Here is a 25365-nt window from a genome sequence, read left to right on the forward strand (position 1 = left end):
GGCAACGACGTAATAAGGAACCTGTCGCCTACCAACCTGTCGCCTACCAACCTGTCACCTGCACATATATCTAGTTTTACCTTTGATGGCCAACATTGTGTGCATCTTTGAGGAAGATATCTCATTGCTGGCTTAAAGACTCTATGGAACTTATAAGAATAGCTCAAGAAGAATGAGATATGTAAGTTACTGCCAAGTTTGCTCTGCTCCATGAGGGTGAATGGAAGAAAAAGATATACTATGGAAAGCAACTTGCTGATCCTCTGTGATAATCTGTCCTTAAGCACAGAGGAGGTTTACTGACTCAGTGCTCACACCCCTGCATGCCCGATCCCTCTTCATCTTCCACTGATGAGTTGTCACATCGTGCTCCATGCCATGAGATAACAGACATCCCCATGAGAGGATCTCTGTGCTGTGGCTCTCACTGTAGGAGAAACACAGCATTTCTGTGATATTTAATGCTACAGGAAGAGTGGGATTAAACGTTTGCCCAGAGGTTTCATTTTTATCATGAACTTGTGAGAAGTTTTTCATTTCTAAAGTAATAAATACAGTCACAAAGAGAGAGAGTTTATACAGAGGACTCTTGCTTTAAAAATGCAGTTGTTACCTTCAACATGCAAAGTATTAATTGGTCAAAATACCAGCCTTACTAATGGTAAAAATAGATTATTACAATAACCCAAACTACAATTGCAAGTTAGCTGGTATCAAGTAGTACACCTGCAACAATTTAAGGTACCCATCTATTTAGTGCAGTTGTGGTACGAAGGGACTTGGCTATTCAATAATGACTTGGTTAAAGCTCTCAGTCTTGGGCTCTTTGTCCACTCTGCTTTCACTGTGCTGATCAAGCTGTGCTATAGATCTCCAAGCTGGGATTCCTCCAGGATGAAGAGGTACCAAGCCTCTAAAGCACCAGGTGTAAAGACTGAAGAGAAAGGGTGGTCAAACAGAGTCCTCTCTAGCTACTCAGACAACAATTTTGAAGCTATGAAAGTTATTAGCATTTAAAGAGAGCCTCCAGGCTTCTTTATACTGGGTCAGGGTAAAACTAAGTAGAGATGAGATCTGTGCCTTAAGTTGCACATTGCTTTTCTTGAGGATAAAGGAGGAAAATCTGTTTCCCTGCCACTTACTCAGATTTGCAGATCCCTTTTTTTCTAGCCAAATAAAACATTTTCTGTATAAGAATATTCAAGAAAAATTCAATGTCATAGCTACAGCATTGCAAAAAATAATGATTACATTCTCCTGTATTTCCCTAGGATGGTCTTTTACCTCCCCATTAAACTGCTAATTTTAGGCAGTGACCTAAAACCATAAAACTTGGGATGCAATAAGCTGGTATTTCTTATTACAATTTTTTCAGAAAGATGGAACAAAATCAGGTACGTAAGGAACTAAGAACTCTAAACTCAAAAGTCATAATTTTAACATTCATAAAAACAAAAACTCATTTAACTCTCAAGAGTTTTCTGTGCCGAGGAACCCTGGGAAAATGCCCATTTTCCTGTTCAAAAAACATAGTTAATACAAGTTGGCTGATGTTATGTAGTAGAAAGGCAAACAGTCCTTTTTATAGCTGACATTAACAATCTGATCATTTGCCTCCCCAAAGAAAGCCCATACAGCTTTCACACAGACCACACAATAAAGAATAGTAATATTCCTGTTTACTGAGATATCAACTGGCATTTCGTCGCCAGTCAATGGTCTATCTTTGCTACCATGTGCTAGACCTCAATCCGGCATCTACAAATGTCAAGAGTATATAAAAAAAGAAATTATAGGATGGAAATCAAAAGCATGTTCTAAATTCTTTAACCCCCCCCCCCCAAGTTCACCTACAACAGATTTGCTGCAGAAATCAGTCCAATATTCAGCTGTCAATCTTGAGAAACAATGAGGGAGCGATGCTGTCACTAGGACAGGATAATAACATTTCAAGCAGATGTTCAGGCGGGGCTCTAATTCTCCCTGAACTCCCTTGGTAAGCATTTAATTTCTTTATCATATGCAAGCGAGGCAAATTGTAGTTCATCAAAACTGTATTGTGAAATATTAATATTTCATATTATAGCAAAACTCCATAGAATAACCTTTGTCATATTAAGAACATCAGAACTCCAAATGTCATGGTGCTGCATTTTAATGCAGCTTAAATATCTTTTTTGGCTTGGCACCATAAATTATAACCAGTTTAATCTAAATTACTGTACTGTAATATCGTACAAAAATACACATTTTGGTAATACAGGTTCACTTCTGTGAAATACCAATGTTATGGAAAACAACATGTCATTGTACCAGGGTGGTTTTTTACCACCTTCAATTACAAAGCGAGGTGCACACACTGCAAATGTACAGAGAGAGAACTAGTTGGAGCCTAAATACGTGTATTGCAGTAACAACACATAGAAATGTGATATACCCTGGATAAAACCATTAATTCTCTGCCAGCAAATGTTTTAACTTAGAAAGGGTTCTGAAAATACGTTGTAAAATCTACATCAGTGAATTGCATAAACACGTATTATGACTAGAAAGTTTTCTCCACTACGGTTTAGCTCAGATTTAATCTAGTTTTAATTGTAGCTTTGTTTTTAAAACCATCCTTGCAGCTTGCTCCATCTATAATGAAAAAAATAATATTAAAGATTAAAAATTAAGTTAGTCTGCGTGGTGATTTCTGCTGCTCCTCATAATAGAGGCAACTGTTTCCACATTATTGAAAGCGACAGCATCACAAATCAATGCATGTCACAACAGAATAAAGACAGACGTGTCTGATTAATCAGAATTACATTTTGGAAGTGAAGGAAGCAACTAAAACGCAAAGAAAACATTTCTGCTCCCCCAGTTGTTGGGTTTCTCTCCTCTTTCTAAGCAGCCCATGCAATGCAGTGAGAGAACAACAAAGCCTGAATTCAGCTGATAACCCCCCCCAGTTCTGCTCTAAACTTCTCACCGTGGTAGCAGGTATGGAATGGAGACGCGCACACTTCATACAGCCTCTGACTTCTTTTGATACTACGCTTGTACAACCTTTCTGATGACAGGTTTTAACACAAATTCTGTGTACTAAACAATACTCACTAATATGCTCTAAGTGAATCAACCAGCTCAGTGCAACACTTCAACTAAAAAACTCCCATTTGCAGTCATTTAATTAATGCAGGATCTCTCATTCCACAGATTGGTTTCTGTTCACCTAAGCGCTAAAAGAGGTTATAACTGGGATTCATTTATTGTGGGCTCTATGATATGCAGCTCCCCCATTTTCCTGTGATATAGGGCTCCCCAAATTTCCCTTCAAAAGCTTGCCAACAGAACTTACAAGTAAGACATTGCAGCACAGAGTTATCTGAATAAGACAGAAATACTACTTCAACCAACAGAGCAATGAGCTATTGATTCTGCAGTCAAAAACAGAAGACATGAATGCAGGAAAAAGTGTGTGTGTGAAGGGACATTTTTATTCTGCTACCAGTTTTCTTTCCCAGTGACAGTTCACTTTAAAAGCAGTTATTCTCATTGCTGGCAGAAATCAGATCTATTCGATAGTGAAGCAGCTGTGCAAATGCATTTAATTTGGTAAGTAAAATTCCAGAAGTCACTACTCCCCCTCACAAGATACCCACAGACACATATATATCCTGTGAGGGTGGTGGGACACTGGCACAGGGTGCCCAGAGAAGCTGTGTCTGCCCCATCCCTGGCAGTGTTCAAGGCCAGGTGGGACACAGGGGCTCGGAGCAACCTGCTCTAGTGTGAGGTGTCCCTGCCCATGGCAGGGGGTTGGAACTGGGTTGATCTTAAGGTCCTTTCCAACCCAAACCATTCTATGATATACAGCACACTCTAATGCATATTTGTATTACACAGTTATATCCAGTACCTTCTAATATATGCAGGGTGCAGTACGCTTACAGACAGAAATACTCTGAAGGAATTTCAGCTCTTATCAGCTTTATTTCTGTTTCAACAACAGTACAGTAGTATGCAAAGAACAAACTTCTGCTGAATCACTCGGAGCTGAAATCCTCACCCTTACAAACAGAAAATGCTACACAGGTTGTCATGAAGGCAATTATGCAGCAAAGCATGTGGGTGTTTGTAAAGGGAACGAGCACAGCACGAAACAGTGCTGCGCTAACTCCCTCTGTGGCAACATGTGATGCTTTCAAGGTGAGGCCAAGACTGATGAGGGTTGGGAAGACTAGGGGAGTAAATTATGGTCCAGGGGCTAGAACTGCAGCCCTGTTATCCAACATATCCCCTATACAAGAAGATATGGCTTCAGGGATCCCTAGCCTAGCATCCTAGAGGAGTTTTCTAGGTGTGCTGTAAGAGGGAAAAGGAGAAGAGGTTCCTGCAAAATAAATCCCCTGTCTTATAAGAATGACAGCTCTCCAGACTGAGTCCTTTTTTATCTCTGTCCTTGGATATTCTTCTTCCATGATTTATCCTGCTTTTTTCTCCAGTCTTATTCCATTACACAGTAGTTGATGCATGGAAATCTAAGGTTAGGCTGCATATGCTTTTCACTAGCTGTATGTCTATGAAATTTAGCCTGCATCAGTCACTTTTGCTAAAGTGCCAAAGGATACCCGTGGTCAATAGGGAAGTCATTGGTTTTCCTATCAGTGACCGAACACAGTCGTGAATTCAGGAATTGGCTCTGGAAAATGGAGCATTTCTCCTGCTGCTAAGCTCCCCATTGCCACACAGGGAGTTTACACTTGGACTTTATTGCAAATAAGAAGGAAGCCCACCAGTTAAACCTAAGCAGAACAGATAAAATGAGGAGACAAGAGGGATGAACACAGAATCCTGCTTGTATCACACAAATCAAGGCTGAAGTGGAAGAGCTTTGGCTGCCAAAACCTGTGTCTAACGAGCTCCCTTCCTCCCAGAGCTCCTGGGAATTGCTCTGTGTGGGGAGCAGCTCTGCCTCCTCCCACTGATTCCATAGGCTTAGAGCAGGAATTCTTTGTTCCTGGTCCTGCTACACCGTTAGCTGCGACTAGCAGAGCAGGACAGCTCAGTGTGAATCCTCTACTTCCATGGGTACCACAGCCCAAGAGAGCATTCTACTCCCTGCTGAACAAGATTTATGTCCAAATAACCAGAAGCAGAAGAACCGCTGAACCTCATTAAGCTTTTCATCACATTTGAAATGCTTATTTTTGCAGCATTAATCAAACACTACTACTCTAAATAAAAGCAATTTGATGTCTGCAGCACCTCCCAGGTGAGCATCTCAGATCATGTCACAAATACTAAGGCTTAACACGGGGGGGAAGTCTACTACTGGCAAGAATACAACAGTGGAAAAAGCAGGTAGTACCTGGGCGGGCACAGTCCTTCTGCACACAGCAACATGGGATGCAAGAGTTTAGGTATCAAAGAGTACTGCCTCTGAGTAGACTTCAGAGGGAAGCTTGGATAGAAATCATGGAATCATAGAATGGTTTGGGTTGGAAAGGCCCTTAAGATCACCCAGTTCCAACCCCCTGCCATGGGCAGGGATCCCTGGACTAGAATTCATCCAAAGCACTTCTCTGAACTGCATCTACTTAAAATAAATACTACCTGCAATATTTTGCATCTTATTGCAACAAATATATATATAAACCTATTTTATAACCACTTAAGATACTTGCTTTTAGCAATCCCCTCCCCTGAAAGATCTCCACCGAGTCACACCTCCAGAGCATGGCGTTCAGTGAAACACCATGCAGTCGCCATCTGAGAAGTGACTCAGAGTCTGCTGCTTACTAGAGTACCAGCATCACTTCCTACAACATGCATGTCTTTCCTCCTGGACTCCCACCCAAGCTGGAACTCAGCCAGTGCCTGTTTCACTCTTGAGATATACAGTACCCAACGTGTAGTCTGGCAGGACGGCGAGTATACCAGCAATAAACCTGATAAATAAATAAATCTCAGCACTTGCTATGAGTCGCCTTTAGCCTGGGCACTGCACAATCACAGCTGATGGTATGTTATACACATAAGTCAGCTCTAAGCATAGTTCCATGACATCTATGTCCTTGAAGAGTGTTTCAATAAGAAACCCTATGCAGTAAGATTGGAATCTCCTTTGCTATTCAGAGGACATTTACTTCCTCAGGGCTACTTCAGGTGTGACAGCAGAAGCCAGTCTGACATAGTTTACAGTATGTTGTAGTCATACAGTGCTTTCTTCTTAGATCTTCCCCATATTATAGGGCCACCTCCTACAGTTCATTCACTTATGGTACTTTCCGTCATAAAGGTGGCAGAATAACAAACCCACCTTTGCTCTTCTGCTAAGGTCTCCATCCATCAGTATGCTTTTACATCCCATCTCTGAACCACGCATAAAAGCCCCTTGTTTCCAAATTCATCTCAAAAGCTCTCTTCAGCCCACACTACTGTTAACACTGGTTGACAAACTACCATTACTTGGACTGTTACTCAGTTCCAAGGACTTACCTTTGATCCTCATCCTCCCTCCACAAGTCAAACTCTATCTGCCTTTCAGCCCAAATCCTGTTTCTTTTCTCTGCAACACATTTATCAACACTGTTCTTTTGTTTCATTGTCTGAACTTTTTGCTCAGTCTCACGTTGCCAGTTTGAATGTAGCAACACAAAACCCATCCTGAATGTAATTCTCAAACAAGTAATTACACATTTTAAATCTACACAAAATGCTTTCTTTTAGGGGCCACGCTGAGCAAGAGCCTTAAAGACTTAAATCTAACCCCCTTCCTCTTCCACTACACGTTACTGAAGGTTTATGTAATACAAACACAGCACAACTACTCTTCCCTTCATAGACTTGTTTTACGTTGTCTCCATCTTTCTCTTCTACAACCCACCCAGCCTCAAACTTACACCCACATCATCACATTGCAACTGCAACTCGATTTCAATGGCTTATCTTGGCAGTCCTTGGCACAGAAGCCGCCTTTCATGAGCTGTGTGATAAAGCTGTTACTCATTCCCTTTGCATTCTGATCCCTCACAGAAAACACTTGCACTGCAATTTTAAAAGAGAAAGGACTATTATCCTAACTAGCTGGCTAATATTAAAAGGTTGGGGAATAAATATGAAGAAACTAATGGCAAACAAAACCAGAAATCATGTCATCTTTACAGTGCACTGCTGGAACCTCCCAGACAAGTTGACTTATACAATGTACCGTACCCTTCCCTCCTATCTTTATACTAGATAAATAGTATAAATAGCATAAATATAATAGTATAAATACTGGACATATTGTATAAATGCTATAAATATAATAGTATAAATACTAGATAAAGACTATAAATAGTATAAATACTAGATATATACTATAAATATAACAGCATAAATACCAGATAACTAGCATAAATATAATAGTATAAATACTAGATAACTAGCATAAATAGTATAAATGTATATTTAATGGTGCCATTCCCAAAAGATTCAGCTATTTCAAACTTACAACGAAATGGTTACATGCTAAATATACCTTTAAATAGCTCCTTACCTTATCCAGGGAGAATGTTTTAGTGACAGCAAAGCCCCATCCAGCTTCAAAAGCTCTTCGAATCATTGAAGAACTAGTAGTAGGGGTTGCACTGGCAAGGCCAAAAGGATTTGGAAACTTCAGTCCAGCCATCTCTACACTGATGTCTACCAAGTCAATAGGAGTATAGAAGAGCGGTAGTTCTGGAACAGCAGAAACTGCAACACCATGTAAGGACTGTAAAAAAAACAACCAAAGGGAAATCACAGAAATGTCTGCTGATTCATTTTTATATCATTTATTATTAACCCTGTTAAGGGAATAATTCCTATATAATAACCAAAAGTGTAAGTATTCTGTGTTTAGACTTGCAAATCAACAACACATGCAATCACTCGCATACGTAGTATGTTCTGTCCAAACAGCATTTATTCTGAAACCCTATGCCAGGCTGGAAAGAACTGAGTAATAAACACAGTGCAACAGTTCATTTATATCGCCATACAAACAGGGGTATACACACACCTTTTCTAGTTTTATTCCCAGGTGCTCACTGACAAAGAGTGTGAAACCCAAGGACAGGTATCCATGTGCAGGATATTCAACCTAAACTCAGTGTATTTCAAATTCCTACTTACAGATTTTATCCAGCCTCCACAATGGGACACAGATCAATAGATGCAAAACTACTACGGTTTTAATATTTAATTGTATCAAGAAGAATAATTTAATGGTGACAAAAATTAAGGCTCTGCTTTGGGATGAAAGAACATCATCTACACCTTATGGCTGCGACACTGCAGACACTTGTATTTTCATTTTAAAGACAGCCTTTTCTCTGGAGAGTCAGTGGAAAGTTTTCCATGGAAATGGTGCATCTAAAACTGGAGAAACTGTAGAGAGAACATCTTTTCCCATGCACAAATCCCAAAGAGCATCCCAATCCGGCCACAGCAGATACAGTGAATCTCATTGCTCACTCAGACAGATGACTTGATAAAACTACAAAGGAATCAAGCAGGAATCCCTGCACAGTCTGTTCTTAGTAAGTCCCAACAGAAGATCACAGCCTTAGAGTGAGAGTTTATTCTATCCTTAAAATGAAGGTTTCTTCAGCAGGGCAAAAAACAAACCCCATGACTGGAGGTGTGGAGAAGGTTTTCTGTAACAAAGTAAAAACCCCAGCCCTTACAAACAGCCCCTTTATAGGTTGTTTTCTTTTTGTTTTTAAAAGGAACTTACCCCATTTTTACCTATGACAACTAAAAACCATGGATGGGATGAACGCTTTTTGTTTGTTATAGTGCCTTTTCTTTCCTAGGCTGGTTCAAAACCCCGGAGTTCACTCATCTGTTTTGGTTTGGGACTGCCTGAATTCACGGCTCAGACTCCAACCCCAAGTCTTTGCTTCAGGGATGATACACTGGGGGTGGCAATAACAATTTTCTGACAGCTTAATAGCACTGAAAGTCCTGAGACTGTCCAGCCTGGATGATGGTATCGTTAATAGTGGACATGGAGAAAAGTTAATTTGTAAAGATCACCTAACTACCTCCAGCATCCTGACCTCACCCAGCTGATATTCCTCTCTCCTTTTGGCCAATTCCACTCTACATGCACATGTGAGCAATGAACCCGACTGCCCACTTGGAAAGCAGTTATCTCCTCTCCAGAATTGTTCAAATGCTCTCTCTGAAGACATTTCAGTCTGCGGATTGCTCACAAACTATTCCATGCTTATATAGCTGTAAACTCCTATAATGGTTGGACTTGATGATCTTAAAGGTCTTCTCCAACCTAGCTGGTTCTATGATTCTATAGAGCGATTAAGTGCTTCATATACAGCTTAAGTTACATCACACTGCTTCTTTTCCCAAGGAGGACAATTTAATCTCTACAAGTTACTTACAATGAGTGTTGCTTGAAAGTGACCCTTAACTAGAGAACCCAGATAAGCTTTCCGTGATCAAACAGAAAACAAACCCACTTATGACCAGGTGGTCAAATACACCCATGCAAAAACTGCCCTTGCCTCATGCATACCATCACATGCAAACTAGTGAGAAGCCACTTCCCAAACCATATGCAAAGAGACCTTTTCTTCCTGCCAGACTTCCCTGCCAAAGAGCAATACAACAATTCCATCCAGACCATTCCAGCATCACAAGATGTGCTACACGTTTGTTAACATGAGGTGACCCATGGAGGCGGCAGAGGGAGGGTTAAAAATGCTTCAATGGAATAAACCAAGCCTTTAAAAACACCCAAGGGGCAGGATGCAGCTGACAGCTCAGTAGCCAGTGGCTATACATCCTTGCAGATTTATCTCCCACCTTCCTATCACTTCCCTTTTTTGCTCTATTTATGGAGGTTTTGCTGTTTTTTTCCTTTCAGCACAATAAAAGCTTATAAAAGAAATAAATTTACTGAGCCCTGATGGGTTGTTTTCTACAAAGCAAAAGTTTTGGCAAACGAAAATGTTTTATAGCTTCCTGAAATCATCTTTATAATGAAGGATTTCCCTGACATTGCACAAACAAATAGGAAAAGAAAGCCTGCAGGCAAAGGTTTAGTTATAGTAACTCTTCCCTTGATTTTTAAGAATGGAGGACACAAAGTAAGCCCATTCTTCCTCTAATTTGATTCCAACCAGCTGAGCTAACAACACTGCACGTATGCATTGTTCCAGTCACAGCAATTCTTTGGCTACTGGAATAGGGTGGTGAAAAATCCCAATATGCTGCATGCATTGGCCCTACCTTACTCAAACCAGGATCTGCCTAGAGGCAAAAGCAGCAGAGTCTGTAGTGCAGGGCTGAGAGACAGGAACTCAGCTTTAGAACTGATGGCATCTGTGACATTCATTTCCTTTAGATGGAGAGGATTCGTAACCAAAGCGATCTGGTCTAACTCCATTTTCAGGCCTTTAATAAAGATAGACTGTGCAAGTGAGTAGTTGTATTACTGTTATTTTTCACAGAGAGCCTTCTCTACAGACCTTACTACCTGGAAGAGTTTTCCTGAACACTTTTGTCTCGTTCCTGCTTTCACTATTTTTAAGCCTGCTATTAAAACATCTCTTTTCTCCCTTGCATGTTTTTCTTCTATCCTCTCTCCGATTACCCATTATTTAACTTAGTTAAATAAGTTTAAGCTCTGTTAAATATGTTTCTGTTAGATCATACAACCTCAAATGTTGGAAGGGATGCCTGGGGACCAGCTAGACCATCACCCTTGCTTGAAGCAGGGTCAACTACAGCAGGTAGCTCAGGGCTCTGTCCAGTGAGCAGAGATTCTCTAAGCTCTTTCCTGGCATTCCACTTCTGGAAAAGACATCTATCTTACTCAGTGGTAAGCAACTAAAATACCAGCTTTCCCGCACTTGCATTTAGTCCACTCTGTTTTGCAGGAGGTACTTTGTTACCCATCTCCATGCTAGTGGTTTCATACGCTGTTCCAGCTAAACAAAGCTGTTCTTCGGTTATCCTGAAAGGAAGCAGACACCATAACTAACAGCTTCAAAGACATGCTTCCAGGGAGCCACCCATCTCCGGTATTGACTATGAAATAATGTACATTCATGTATGCTCAAGGAATATAGGAGAATAGTCAACCTTCAGAAAAGAATCAACAACTGTACTCTTCAGATATAAAAGCCTATATATTTTTGACAGCATAAAGAAAAAAATTGCAAATAGACAATGCTGCTTCAAAAGAACACTGTGATGTGCTCAAAACTCACACTGAATAGCATCTTAGTGTAGTTCAATTTATACCAGTCAGGATCCAGCCCTCTATTCTTTAAGGGTATCATGTACATTTCAGGATAGGGAGAATATAAAGGAAGCTGCCCACACGGGGGAGATAACAGATTTAAATAAAAGAAAACTTCTTGTGAACCAGAGAGGAAAAGTCCCTTTTTAAGAGGGATTTTAATGAGAAGATGGCAGCCTCACTGCCACTTATGGGAAAACACCCCCAAGTAAGTGTTTGAATAGAGGCAGAGTGAAGCATTGACGCTGGTGCAGTGGTCCAGCAAGAAAATACTGGGAGAAACTCAATGCAAGAGCTGTCTTTGATGTCAAGGCAGGCACAGAAAACTAGAAGTTAGTCCTGCACTAATTGTGAATTACGCTTAATAGGACCATTATATTATTAAATCCCATTTACTGATCAAAAAGAAATGACTGGTAACTGAGGCATAGAAGAGAACAACAGCCTATATTGCTTCTGCACAGGATCATGAAGTCACTGTCAGGCAAAAGTGAGGGCCATGACAATCCCCAACCTAAATAAATCACCAAGATTATTTCACAGACATATTTATGACATTCACAGAATAACACAAAAGGTTCAATCCTCCAAATACATGCTGGCGTGAATCGGGCTGGTTCTATTTGGATCTCTAATGACCTGCAAAGTATGGTTCTAGGAACACTGATTATTTTCTAGTAGATTCTACCACAACTTTTCTTAGGGTTTGATTGGTCATGTTAATAGAAACTAAGCTGACACAGGTGCTGCTGAGGTGAATCCATGCTTCATATTGCAGGAGGACTATGTTAAGGCAGGAGGTATTTAGGCAACTAATGATGGAGAGTTTCCAGCATAAGAGCAGCCAAGAAGCTTCTGTAAATAACTCCCAGTTTTGAACATATGGCATTGCTGCTGGAGAGTCCTTGAGTCTGGATCTCATCCTTCATTTGACCACGTGCCAGAGCTGGAGTTTCAGGGCATGTATCAGGCCCATCTGTTTGCTTAGCCTTTTGCCTGGAGTAGGTTGGGATACAAACAGGGTGCCGGTCAAACAGCGCATGCTGCAAGTAGGCAGGGGGGTGGGTTTGAGTTTCAGGCTTTGATAGGGTCTTGGGCTGGATGAGAAACCCTATGGAATAGTTTTACTTGCTAAAGGCTGACTGCATTATTTATAGATGCCGGTGCTGAGATAGTTGGCGATTTGGGGAAGGGCTGTAACTCAAATGAAAACTGAGAGGTGGTATCCATGTATTTATTTAACATTTAACATGTACTCAATGCACAGGGGTCACAGGGAGGATGCTTGCCTTAGGATCTCACCGCAGAGAGAAAATAAGGCAGTGTGTAAGGGTCTTTTCTCATTTCATATGGGAATGTTCCAGAATTTGGGGCTGTGAATGGAAGTCATGCACACACATGCACACAGCCACCCCTATAAACATCAGGTGAACACAATCCTCCTCTAAACAACTTCTTTTAAAACCAAACTCTCCTCCAGCTGCTACAATTTCTACTAGGTCCACACTGCTGGTGAAGTAAATTGCCAAATTACAGCACTGTGCACCACAGCAACCAGATTTTACAAGGGCTGCACATCCAAATAAATGCCCCTGGGCAACCCATTCATCTAACAGCTGGAAAGGTGACACTTGACATTTGGAAACCTTCCCATGAAGATTGCTGTAAGGCTTTCCCATTAGCTTCCTGGGGAGACTGTAAGGTTGAATAAGCTGCCTTGAAACCTGCAAAGGGTACCAGCGATGCTCTAAGACCACAAGCCTGCTTGATTTAAAATTCTAATTCTCAAGCCATGACTATTCAGATTTTTTCCAAGGTACTAAATACATTCTGGGGGTTGTGGAGGGTGGGGGGTGGGGTGGGTGTGAAGCAAGCTTTGAGGAGGAAGCAACGTGATAAAGGAGGGGTTTGAAGCGATGGGTGTATTTCTAGAGGTTAAAGAGGAAGGAGACAAAAAAGAGGAGATATCCCTCTCTCCCCCTGTCACAGTTACCCTAATTCACTGTGCACTGAGAAATGAAGGAAGCGGGTCAGGGATTAAAGATGCTTCACACTCAGCATTTTCATAGGGTCTAAGGAGGCAGGACACAAACAGCGCTTGAGAACAAGTGATAAAAAATATGCACAGATACTAACAACAAGCTTTCAGTTGAAGTATTTTTAGGAAGTGAAATCAGACCCCAACAGCATGAAACTGCACAAACATGCAATCAGAGAGGCTCTGAGCAGATGGATGGGGGAGAAAGACAGCGAGCTGTTACAGTCCCAACTTCAGTTGTTCCAATCTCTTTTTTGTGGAAGAATGAATCATGTATCGTGTTTCTGAAAAGTTCCTTGCACTACGAGCATGCTTTGTCAGCTGGTTCTGCACACGCAGCCTGGCTCTCCTGTCTCAGAAGGTTCCTGTGCAGCTCCCCTAGAAATCACCCTCTCTTTTACTACAAAAACGAGGGCAGTGACATGTAAGGAGCACCAAGAGGGAATATGCAGCTACCAGGGGGTTTTGAGTCTGCAACCCTTAAACTCACCTTTCTCAGGTAAATTCTCCTTTGCACTATTTTCCTCTGTGCATTTTTCCTATTGGGTTTTGGGGTCCCGTTTGTTAGCCTCACCAGGGCAAACTGTGGCTCAGGTGTAAATCATATGAGTGCTCTGCAAAGTGTTACGAGGCTAAAAAAGTCTTCCCCAGGTGATTCTTCAGGCACTGCCGGGAGATTTCACTTTTTAACACTGATGGTCTCACTTCTTTTCCCTAGTTACCCAATTCTGACTTCTGCTTGCACTGTGCACTGCAGGGACGCTTGCTACACTCTAGTGGAATTCAGAGCTGAGGCCAAGAACAAAGAACACATTGCTTAGATTTCAGTGTTAAGTATGGGTTCAACTACTCAAACTCAAGTATGTGATCCAAGTTGAATGCCTCTGTAATATTCAAACCACCAGGTAATCAAGGTATGACTTTCTCACAACTTCTATATTTAATCTAAACCACAATGAAATTATGTTTAAGAGTATCTAAGAGCAGATAGCAGTGGGAAAAATACTTTAAAACAATTACCTGTATGTATCTGTGCATGTACCAAGAAGCTTGTTTTCCATCATTTACTGATTCCACTGTGGTGTTAGCAAGACCGCCAATGTCACCGCCTGCAAAAACCCAGGGTTCACTTGTTTGCATCGTTTCTGGATCTACCTCAGGAAGACCCCATCTGTTAAACTTGATAGGTGCCATGGCCTCTCTGACTGTAATTAAAGGGAATGAAAATACGTTAGCAGAAGAAAGAAAACATTGCTGAAATCCACCAAATGCACACTGATAACAATGAGAAAAGCAGGTCCGAGTTCTTTCTCTTAATTTACAGTAGAAGGAAAAGTAGAAGGGAAAAGTGGAAGCATGCAATTCCTGAGAGGACTATGATGGAAAAGCAGCACACATGATATAGAACAGCAGTTTGGGAGTATCAGGATAGTAACCAGGTCCTGAATGACTGCAAAGCTAGACTTGTGAAGGAAACAAATGTGCATGAATGTCACAATAAGTGACTGACTCAACACAGGCTCAAGAAATAATCAGTGCTGATGTTCTTCTGGTCACTCCCTGAGAGCACATTCCAGAAGCTGGGATTCCCAAAGTCATTCTCACTGGCATTATTCATCTCGCAGAGAAAAAAAGTGGAGCACTTCTGAAAATCCTACTGATGAACAATATTAACAAACAAAAACCACATTTTCTCCTTTTCCCTCCATGCAGAGCTTTGCGCTGCACTTCCCATATCAACATCCTTCTCTCCTGTATAACTGGCTATCCACTCTCTTGTACAGCTTCCTACATTGTGACATTTAAACCCAAACCCCAATGTTTCTGATGCAATTCCCAGAAATTCATTTAGATCTCCCAAATTTACTTCCCCCATTTCTCAACTCTCACAACAGAAACACTCTGCTCCTTTGTGACAGGTCATTATTAAACCTGATGGAGCATTTTCAGATGGAACAGTCTCTCACCAGGAAATGTGGTGCTATCAAAGCTTTGGCTTTGACAAAGTGTGTTTGCTTTTAAAGAAATTTCATGCAGAAAAAGATAGGTTTCAATAAAGTCAAAATCATCCGCACTTCGTATTTCAACTCAGAACATCCCAAAAGTACGGCTCACTTGGAAACCTGATATGGATATAACCATAAAGCCATAATCAAAATGAAATGCTTACATGAAGACAATAGATTCTGCATTTTTTCACTGCAATTCCTGTTTTGAGTATATATGAAGATACCTTATTTTTTTCCTACTATTAAATGGCATATACAGGCATTCTGCACTCGAACTATTATTGTCCTTAAAAATAATGTAGATGTGCAAATAGGAAAGGAAGTTTTTCTACTCCATGGCATTAAACACACATAAACGCTGGGGGGGGGGAAGGGGGGAGGGGGAGTGGAGGGTTATCTTGCTCTATATTAACATTATTTCTATTCTGCATTTTTTAATGGTTTTATTACAGAGGCAAAACCACTTCAAAGGAGCTTCATGAAGAGAATCACATTTCCACAAAGATTTGGAGCAAACATTGATGGCATATATCGAAAGGAAAGGTTTCAATAGAGCTTTGTCTACGGGAAGTGAAGATCCTGCAATAAAATGCAGCTTAAAAACGCACCGTCCCTCAGGGACACACCACTAGCAGATGTAGATTGCCAAGGTCAATTAAACTGATGGAGTTGTGCTGTCATATATGGAAAAGAGGAACCTGCCAGTTTAAGACAATGCGAGGGCAAAGTATTGCCCAGTGCATGCTTGAGTCTATACCAGCTTCAGATGCAGCTTTCTCGTAGAGCATCGCGATGACATTTTCTTCCCAGGCTCTGCATCTTCCTTCACACCCAAATCATGCATTAGAAGTGAATTTCAAAGCGGGGGCTGTGCGTAATCAAGGGCAAAACAACAAAATAGGAAGCAAGGCACAAACATTGTCACCTACGTGTCCCACCTACGCTCTCATAGAATCAACCAGGTTGGAAAAAGACTTTTAAGATCATCAAGTCCAACCTTTACCCCTTGGCATATCCACAGGACTCTAATCCGAAGTATTTATAATGCAACTGGTTCAGAAGGCAGACTCAGAGAAGACAGTCTGAAGCTGAAAGACTGCAGCAGGTTTTCATAACAGAAGTATTGAATCTATCTGGAAGACCTATTGCCTGCACGATCCCTCCCACCGTGCATGCACTCGGTGGCTTAACTCGGCAAAAATACTATTTGCGTAGTAACAGCATCAAAACCTTACGAAACAGTTTCCTTGAAAAATATCTGGATTGCTGAAAGATCACACAACCTTCAAACAGAGACATTTTCCAGTCTGGAAAAGGAGCATTCGGGCTGCTTTGGTTGCCTGGTTTTGCTGGTTTGTGGGTGTTTACTTTTTAAGGGAAGTGCTCACAATGGCTGATGGTTTTATTAAGACTATTTTAGTAACATTCCTACATCAATAGATTAACTTTCTCGCTGTGTCTCTGCCTGTCTGCGCTTCGAGAAAGCTTTTGACCATCTTCTATTTGCCACGTATAAGATAACTTCCTGTATGCAGTGGTACCAGCTCAGCATGTGGTCTGGACAGTTCTCGCAAGCTAAATACATGAAGGCTTGTGAAGACATGCTTGGAAAAACCCTTGGTGCTGCAGGAGTTGGTATTGGGGATTTAACAGATGATTTTTGTTTCTCTGAGACAGGACTGAACCACAGTGAAGGTGTTAGAAGGCAACTTGTTATCAGAGATGTAGTTTCTCAGACGAAATTATGTAAAACTGGCAGTTCTGACAACTTATTTCATCTTGTGGGAAAAAACAGGGTCTAGCCTCTGTTATCTTGAATCTATTACATTTCTCAAACCTAACTTCAGGTTGCTTTGTGCTAAAATAGCTGTCTAGACATAATTACACCAAAAGCTTTTTGAGTGCAAAGAATGCCCAACATAACCCTCACCTGAAGCATCTCCCCAGGGCCTGGGGATTTGTCCGCCTGACCAGTATTACTGCAGCTGGGAAGAGAACATTTCCTTGGTAGCAGGGCTGACACAGTATCCAGCAGATACTGAGATGCAGGCTAAGTAAAATAAGGCATGATTTAAAAGCATCTTTATGTAAGAGTTCCTAATGTCCTCCCAGTTTGGATCTAGTACCCAGGGACACCGTGAGGCGGAAGGGACCACGTCCTAGAGCACCTGCAGAAAGAGAAGCCCTTTCTCTGCCCCTAAGAAAGAGTCTAAGAGCCAAACCTGAGCCTGAAAGGAGGTAACCACAAATACTGGTTCTCCAAACCGTTGTCTGGAACTGAACAGTAAGCAAACTAGATACCTAATGGGGTTTTTGGTGCATGATTTGGGACAGGGTAAAGAAAAGACAGTCTTTAAAATCCATGCACTCCCATACCTAAAACTAACATAGCTTTTCTCTTGTAAATTCAAAGTGGCTGTGCTGCCTTCTCCTCCATATCCTGGTGAGGTATTATATATCATTTGAAAAGATCCTTCTGGATGAAAGACAACATACAATTGAATTATTCTGATGCTATCAAGTGACGCTAACACAAATAACACCAAACAAAAGGACAGCTCTGAATATATAGTCCAAATCTGCTGTATTCACAGAGCACACACACACAAATGGGAAAGCAGCAGCAAATTACAGCGCTTGCAAAAACAATATTAAAATATAAGTGAACACAGAAAAAAATATTTTAATTAACAAAACAAATCAAATGGAAAAGATTCCTCAAATAAAGCTTTAAAAGTGAGCCTGTGTGTGTTTGACTGCCATGACTAATTATGTATCCATGTAATGTGTGTTCAATTTGGGCTTATTTAAATAGCAGAAATGCTCATTAGCTGCAGTATATCTGTGAAGCTTCAATAAACAGTTTAATGGTTTTTATGTTTAACCAATTTCATAAGTTCCTGTAATTTTAGCTTTAGTAGCTCATTGATGTTATTTTTGATATCCATCTTCCAGAATTCCTTTCCAACAGCAACATCACTTCAGAAACATACAAACAAACTGCAACTTTCTTCATCTCAGATGCAAAACTAGAGCTGTCAGATGCACCAGCAGACTAACTGCTGACACTGCCCTGTCCAAATGCCCAGCAAATAAAGGCACGATCCTGCTTCCTACAGCCTCTGCCACACCAGCACACTGAACCAGGATTAAGGAGTGGTTTAGCTGGATAAAGCTGGGGCCATGTATGCTAGAAGAGGCTGCAGGCTGGTACTGACTTTGTTTTCTGCTTGTCACCAGCAAGCCAATGTGTAGAGATGCCCATTGGGTGAAAGAGCAGAATTCCTGATCTAAGTTAACAGGGCTTTAGAAGTCATCATGAAGCCACTTCAGGATACTGGAAATAGCTCATCATTTCAGGGTGTAGAACTGCTGTACTCCGACTCATTCCGTAAACCTATTTGTAGAGAAAAATCATATTCCAAATGACTCAGCAGGAACACTCCTACCTATTTCAGTAGGAATCTTGTGAATCTCTATAAATTCAGTTTTAGAGGACAATCTTACAGAATTCTGGTGACTAAAAGTGCACACTGTGGGTGTGAGGGAGATGCTCTGCTCCCAGGAAGACACCAGGTCACCCCTGTGGGCATTCCCAAATGGGGCATCCCAGCCACCTCTCTTCCGCCCTCCTAGCCTCTCATTACATAGTCAAGGCTTCAGTGCTTTGAGGATGAAGTTACTTCATCATTTGAGCAAGCTGCATGAAGAAACTCCACACTCATTGCAGGTTTGCTGCCTTCTGTGTCATCTGCACAAAGGAAAACAAAACCGTACAAGAGCTATGCAAGTTCTTTCCCCTTTTCCCAGGGAAATGTATCTCAATCTATAGAAATAAATATTAATTATGAGTGGCTTAATAGCACTGTAAACAACTTGGGCAAATTTCTCTTTCCTGCATGTTGAACTATACTGAGGGGGGCAGTAGTTAGACTCTAGTAAAGCCACCTGGGCTTTGCTGCTGCAGGTCCCAAGCAAGATGAAAGCTAAAGTAAAACCTAAAGTAAAAGCAAAATATCTGAAAGTTGTGAATGATTCCCAGGAATATGAAATTGAATTTTACCCTTCACTTGCAATGCAGTAGCTGCTTATTACCAAATATTTCATATACTCTATTTTGTCCTCGCAAATAGCTTACTATGGGGTTTTTTGCAAAGGTGCTATTTGGAGTTTGCTCGGGTATTTTTGCATTCCCCTTTTGTCTCTCTCCAGGAAAATAAAATAAGACATTAACATGCTAAAAGTTAGTGTTCTTATACATGGGAACCCTTTCTCTTTACTGCTGCCCACTAAAAATAGAATGCTTAACTAAACTTACATTGTCTCCCATCCTGTCTTACTCCCCTGTGCTGCACTGCATGTTACAGTACATGTTGACCAAGCGTGCTATTTCCCATAATTTCTCCATGGTTCTCTTCAGAAAGTCCACGTTCTTCTCAGAAATTGAGGAAAAGAAATCAGAACAAGGACAATTTTGCAGTCCAACCAAATGGTTCCCTTTTCCTTACTGGAACAAAATAGGTACGAAAATGGTTATTCGAAGTTTAGCCTTTAAAACCAACTGGACTGGTGTTAAGAAGGCTGTACACAAAATTACATTTGTCTATCGACAAGCTGCAATTTGGAATGGTGACAGAAGGTATTTCACTCATTCACTAATATGTCAGAGGCCTCCAAAATAACAAAGCAAAAGAGCAGAAACATGAGGAAAGGGACAAAATTCTTTCACATGTCTTTTCTGATATAGGTCAGTTGTGATGCCTTGAAGGCTTCGGTAAGCTGTACAGTCAAAAAAAAAGCAGTTTGTGTTTGAAAAACCTGGGCTTCCTTAACAAAAAGCAAAACATATTTATTACTCCATCTGCAGTGGTTTGATTTGAACTGTTTTTGAGGGTTTTTTTTACTGCTTTCAGTAAAGAGGTAATGTTCCTACAATAGTCTAGAAGGCAACTCTTCTGTTTTGTCTATTAGCAACTTCGCGAGCATCAAATGGACTTAGGAGTCCATCTTTCTTAATTAATGATGCATTTCTATGATCTCCAATGGGAGGATGAATACCTACTAAAACTGTTGCTTAAAAACACATCCAGCATTTTATTTCTACAAAACCAAACAGACTAAATACCTACTGTGAGCACATGGAACCGAAGTTGCAAATGTAGCAGCTACTGGACAAGAATCGGAAACATCTTGTTGAGGACAATAAAAAGCTTTCTAACCTATGAGCTATTTCTGCAATCTGAGAGAGAGAAATAAGTTACCCCCATGCTTATGTCTTGCTGAACAAAGTAATTCTATGATTCCATGACGGAGCTCTTTCTATCAGCAACAATTAACACATTTATTGAACCTGCATCTCAGTCATCCAGTCATAGAATCACAGAATGGTTTAGGTTGGACAGGACCTTAAGATCATCCAGTTCCAACCCCTGCCACAGGCAAGGACACCACACACTAAACCATGTCACCCAAGACTCCATCCAACCTGGCCTTGAACACTGCCAGTCATAGAATAATTCAGACTAGAAGGGCCCTCTGGAGGTCACCTACTCCATCCCCTTCTTCAAAGCTAGGTCAAGTTCAACATCATATCAGTCTGGTCATCACACTGCCTGGTTTTGAGCACCTCCAGTATTTTCACCTTTTGATAGAGAATATATCCATCTTTTGAATGCAAAATACAAAAATGGGCTTCCTTTTTTGAAATCCAACACTAAGAACAGAAGATGATTTGGGGTTTCCTTTTGTTTTATTTTGGTGGGAAGTTCTGTTGTTTTTTTTTTTTGTGGTGTTCCCCCCCCCCCCCCCAGCTTCTTTTTGTTACATATGCAAGTTTGGTTGTAATCCCACTTGATGGTGAAAAGCAAATTTGACTTTCATTAAGACAGCTTAGCCCAAAAATAGATTTAAAAGCAACCAAAATGGTTACGCTCAAAATAAACAATTGATTCCCTCAAGTCCTAATTCCTTTTCATTTTCATAACATCCAAAACAAATGCCTGGTATTTTAATTTGTAAAGTGATTGCTATTCTATTAGCAGTGTCACCAAAAATACACTGTGAAACTGAGGTGTACTGCTTTCCCCCCAAGCTAAAGAACTGATCAGCATGACTTTGTTCCCCTCCCATTTTAGGTTCCTATTTAAAAACCTCACAACAACTCATTTAGACAGTGAATGCTAACTAGGAGATACACGACTGGCACAGTAGCATGGCTAAGCAACACACTAAGTTCAACCTTTTAGCTGAAGCAGGTTTTAATGCGAGAGAAAACAGAATCACTCCTTTATTATAGGGTCTGTGAATCACAACAAAACCTACTAACAGCATAGGCTAAGATTTACTTTACCAATTTGATTTTGTTTAGGGTACAGCTGCTGTCTAGATAACAGTCTAGGCCGCATAAACCTATCCCAAAGCAATAGTAAGACACACAAGATAGGAATGGTCCTGGAATTAACTTCACGTGTCCCTCAGGGAACTAGGCTGATCCTGCCTTTTCACTACAGGAGAGAGCTTAGACTCATGGCTGTATGATGGTTTAACTTTATACAGAACTGGACTTGTGAACAAAAAGCACTGAGTAGCTCATTCAGATTCAGACTCTGCTTAGACAATTTTAGACTTACGATTTCATTGATTGAAAAGATTTACAAACCCCCATTATGCTAAGGAATGTTGAAATTCCATTTACACTGGCAGAACCAGCATCTGATTATGATCTTTTGTGGTGGCATGCACTCTGAGGCACTTGCCAAGTCCTCTGTCAGAGCAGTTATACCCGAAAGACCATGACAACATGTCATGGGTTAATTAGCTGGCATGACTGTGCCCTGGAAAGGAAGGCACACTGAGCACTAAGCCTTTCAGAACTCGCTAAGCTTGATGAGTATCTCCAGGCTGAAGATCTATCCACTTTATCAATCTGTCTTCTTGCTGAGTCAGTGTTGTTTTTTTTTTTTTTTACTTCCAAGTCACATTTGATGCATTTGCCTGAACTCTTTCAATCTAACCTAGTGTCAGAGAACACTCTGAGCTCTCCTCAGTTCCTATGTTCTGAGTTGTACTCATGTTCGTCAGCTCTCTGCTACACCCAGACAACTCCTTCACTCTTTGAAATGCCACCTTCATGCCAATTTCTAGATCTTTATTATGGAACTATATAATTGTTAATTTTTAAGACAAAGCTTATAAAGTGCAACTAAATAATGAGACAAGCCATGACAAGTATGGGTGAATTTAATGAATATGGTATATATGAGAGAAGCCACAGTTCTCTTGCGTATGCACAAGAAATGAGTGATACCCAGACCAGCTGAACCAGAATAATGAATCGATCTTAATTCTTACTTAATTTAATAGGTAAAAGGTAGATGCCAGAGATCAGATCAGTTCAGTTTAAAGTTACAGTATAATGAGTTTCTCTAAAGTTAATTAGTGAGACCAGAAGAAATCCCCAAGAGTATTCTTTGAGATCCCACTTACAGAGAGGAAAGCAAAATATACTGAACAAGTGCACCTCTACTCTGAATTCCTATATGCAGTGATACACTCTATACGGTGATACACAGAAAACTCCTTTGTTATCAGATTCCTCTGCTCTAAAGAGGCAAACCTAAAGGACAAAGAAATTCCTGTAAGGAATTCCTCCAGCCTTCCTCCAGAAGACTCATTTCACAATACTGTCAAAGGACAAAAAACAGCTGTAGCTAGAACAACAATCAGCATTTCCAGAATGCATTAGTCAGGGTTACCTTTATTGTCGCTTAAAATGGAGCCAAAGGCACTGATCACCACATCAGCTTTCAGACGGACAACCTGATCCTTATCTTCCTTCCAGTTTCCATCACTGTCTTGTTCAGTTCGAACAAACTCCATAGCAACAATTTGTCCACCTCTAAGGACAACTTTGCAAGGGGAGAGAAAAGGCAGAAATTCACACTTCTCTTCTTTGGCAAGTTCCATCTGTAGGGTAGAAGAATAGAATATATACCTTGAGCATTGCTGTACACAACCCAAACCCAACAACATACCATAACCCAGTTTTTAACTCAGGATGCTAGCACACCTTCTTCTGCAATGGAATTTATCTGGGTACAGACAATCATCTCAATGCCAACTTCAGAGCCTTCCATACTACTGGATCAAGCAGCTCTAGACAGGGGCAGCAGGTAAATCTGCAACTCAAATATTTCTCCACTCTATTTTCTTATTGTTCCTGTTACTATGAATATGTGTAACTCCTCTGAAAGAGTTCTCTCATGTAAAAATCTGCATCTTTTAAAAGACACCAATTATTAATTAAGTCCATGCCCTGATTAGTGTTTACTCTGATTTTAAGATGTCATGAAATGCTGACTACTGTGTGCAAAGAAGTTTCCTGAGTGACAATCCAAACTTCAGATCTTCTGAATCTCTGCTGTGGGAAAAGTGCTGAAGCCAAACAGCATTTTGCCTTAGCAAAGTCTTTGGGATTCAATGATCTCTGTTCACAAGACAACTTCTTTGAACATGTAATCTCCAAGCTGACATCATTCTAGCATGGCTGTTACTACCCGAAGCTGTTTTTATTTCACTTTTTGTCAGAGCCATTGCATGACTGGATGAGTACTGACAACACTGAAGAACTTACCCATGCTGCTAACAAAGATCTTGGTTCAGAACGAAAGCTGATTCCTGAGTGGCTAAGTACCTGAATAGCACACAAGTCTGTGCAATGGCTTCAGCAACGTCATTATGGTCAGAATTCTTACAGAAAGTGCAATTATGCATCAAGAAACACTCCATTACCTTTTTTTGCACCTCCATTCCCCTTCTATGAGACCTGGAAGATGCCCACCATCTTGGTCATCTGTTGATAACCGAACTACCATAACCCTCATAATAAAGATCCACGTCTTGATATCCTAAAGTATGTTAAGAGTGCAAAGTGTACAAAGTAAATGATAATGGGAAAAGATCACCAAAACCCAAAAAACTATCTGAAAAACTCCTCCTGTAGTACAGAGATGCTGAGGAAGCAGTCTGTTTCAAAACGTACAGATGTCCTGATAAATGCTGACATGCAAAGCCGACCTAGAAAATCAAACTGAACACTGAAATCTGTGATGAATGACACTGCTCCATTGCCACTGGCAGTTATTCAAAGCCAAAATCACTGTAAGTAATCTTCTCACAAGATTTTATAGGCACCAAAAGCAACATCCCAATCACAGAGGTTCATTAAACAGCAGCCAGGAGGCATCATTCTAGGATCCAACCATGACTTGTAGAGTCACGTACAAGACTCAAATGACCATTTGATTTCTGGTGTGCTCCCAAAGTTAGAAAAATCTACTGTATTTTCTAATTTATGAGACAATTTTCCCCTGTATGCAAATGCCTCTCTCTGATGTTACAGGAAACAGGTACAACAGAGGAAAATCATTTGTACAGAGACTATATAAAGTGAGCCTCTGATCTTTAACAAACATTTATACATTTGAAGAGCGTTTTTATACAGAAAACCTTTAGTAGATGTCTTGACCTGTAGCACACATTCAGGTCCTGTATAAATAACCATCAATATGCCCTCTCATAAATGCTATTACCCAGTTTTACCTCCTCTGGGACAGCCCTGATATTAGTGAATCCCTTCCTGAAGGCCACAAACACACGATGAGCTCCACAGCGTAAAGCAGATGTTGCACAGTCAAAAGCAGTGTCTCCTGCCCCAAGTACAATCACAGTTCCATGTATTGATGGCAATGGAGAGTGACAGGCACACATCCCTGAAAGATGAAAGGAAAACCCCATTTTCAAGTAGAGAAACCATTTCTGCATGACAGCTGAAAAGGTACTTGCACTCAAAGCAGTGTAAAATTGCATCTTACAGTTCCCAAGCATGGAGTGTCACTATCAAATTATTCTGCTTCACTGAAAGACAGTTTTATTCCCATTTTTAAGATATGCTCATATACATAATTTCATAGTCAGTGCTCTAAGCAGCTGCACCTTTCTATCTGGAAAGAATTCAAATGACAACACACTGGTAGGAT

General features: G+C 40.7%; 1 protein-coding gene across 3 annotated transcripts in view; it reads right to left on the minus strand.

Annotated features, from left to right (window-relative positions):
- DPYD (dihydropyrimidine dehydrogenase) overlaps window positions 1-25365 on the minus strand; it is a 346003-nt gene that overhangs the window by 152352 nt on the left and 168286 nt on the right. For all 3 annotated transcript variants that reach the window (XM_057402775.1, XM_057402774.1, XM_057402776.1), the window contains 4 exons: window positions 24929-25098; window positions 23083-23293; window positions 14340-14524; window positions 7529-7744 (listed from right to left, as the gene is read on the minus strand). In XM_057402775.1, the coding sequence (XP_057258758.1) occupies window positions 7529-7744; window positions 14340-14524; window positions 23083-23293; window positions 24929-25098 (782 nt within the window). The remainder of the gene's footprint in view (window positions 1-7528; window positions 7745-14339; window positions 14525-23082; window positions 23294-24928; window positions 25099-25365) is intronic.

Source organism: Pezoporus wallicus, unplaced genomic scaffold (genome assembly GCF_028554395.1).
Source record: "Pezoporus wallicus isolate ANWC-B61680 ecotype Strahan unplaced genomic scaffold, APGP_CSIRO_Pwel_v1 contig_8333, whole genome shotgun sequence".
Taxonomy (NCBI): Eukaryota; Metazoa; Chordata; class Aves; order Psittaciformes; family Psittacidae; genus Pezoporus; species Pezoporus wallicus.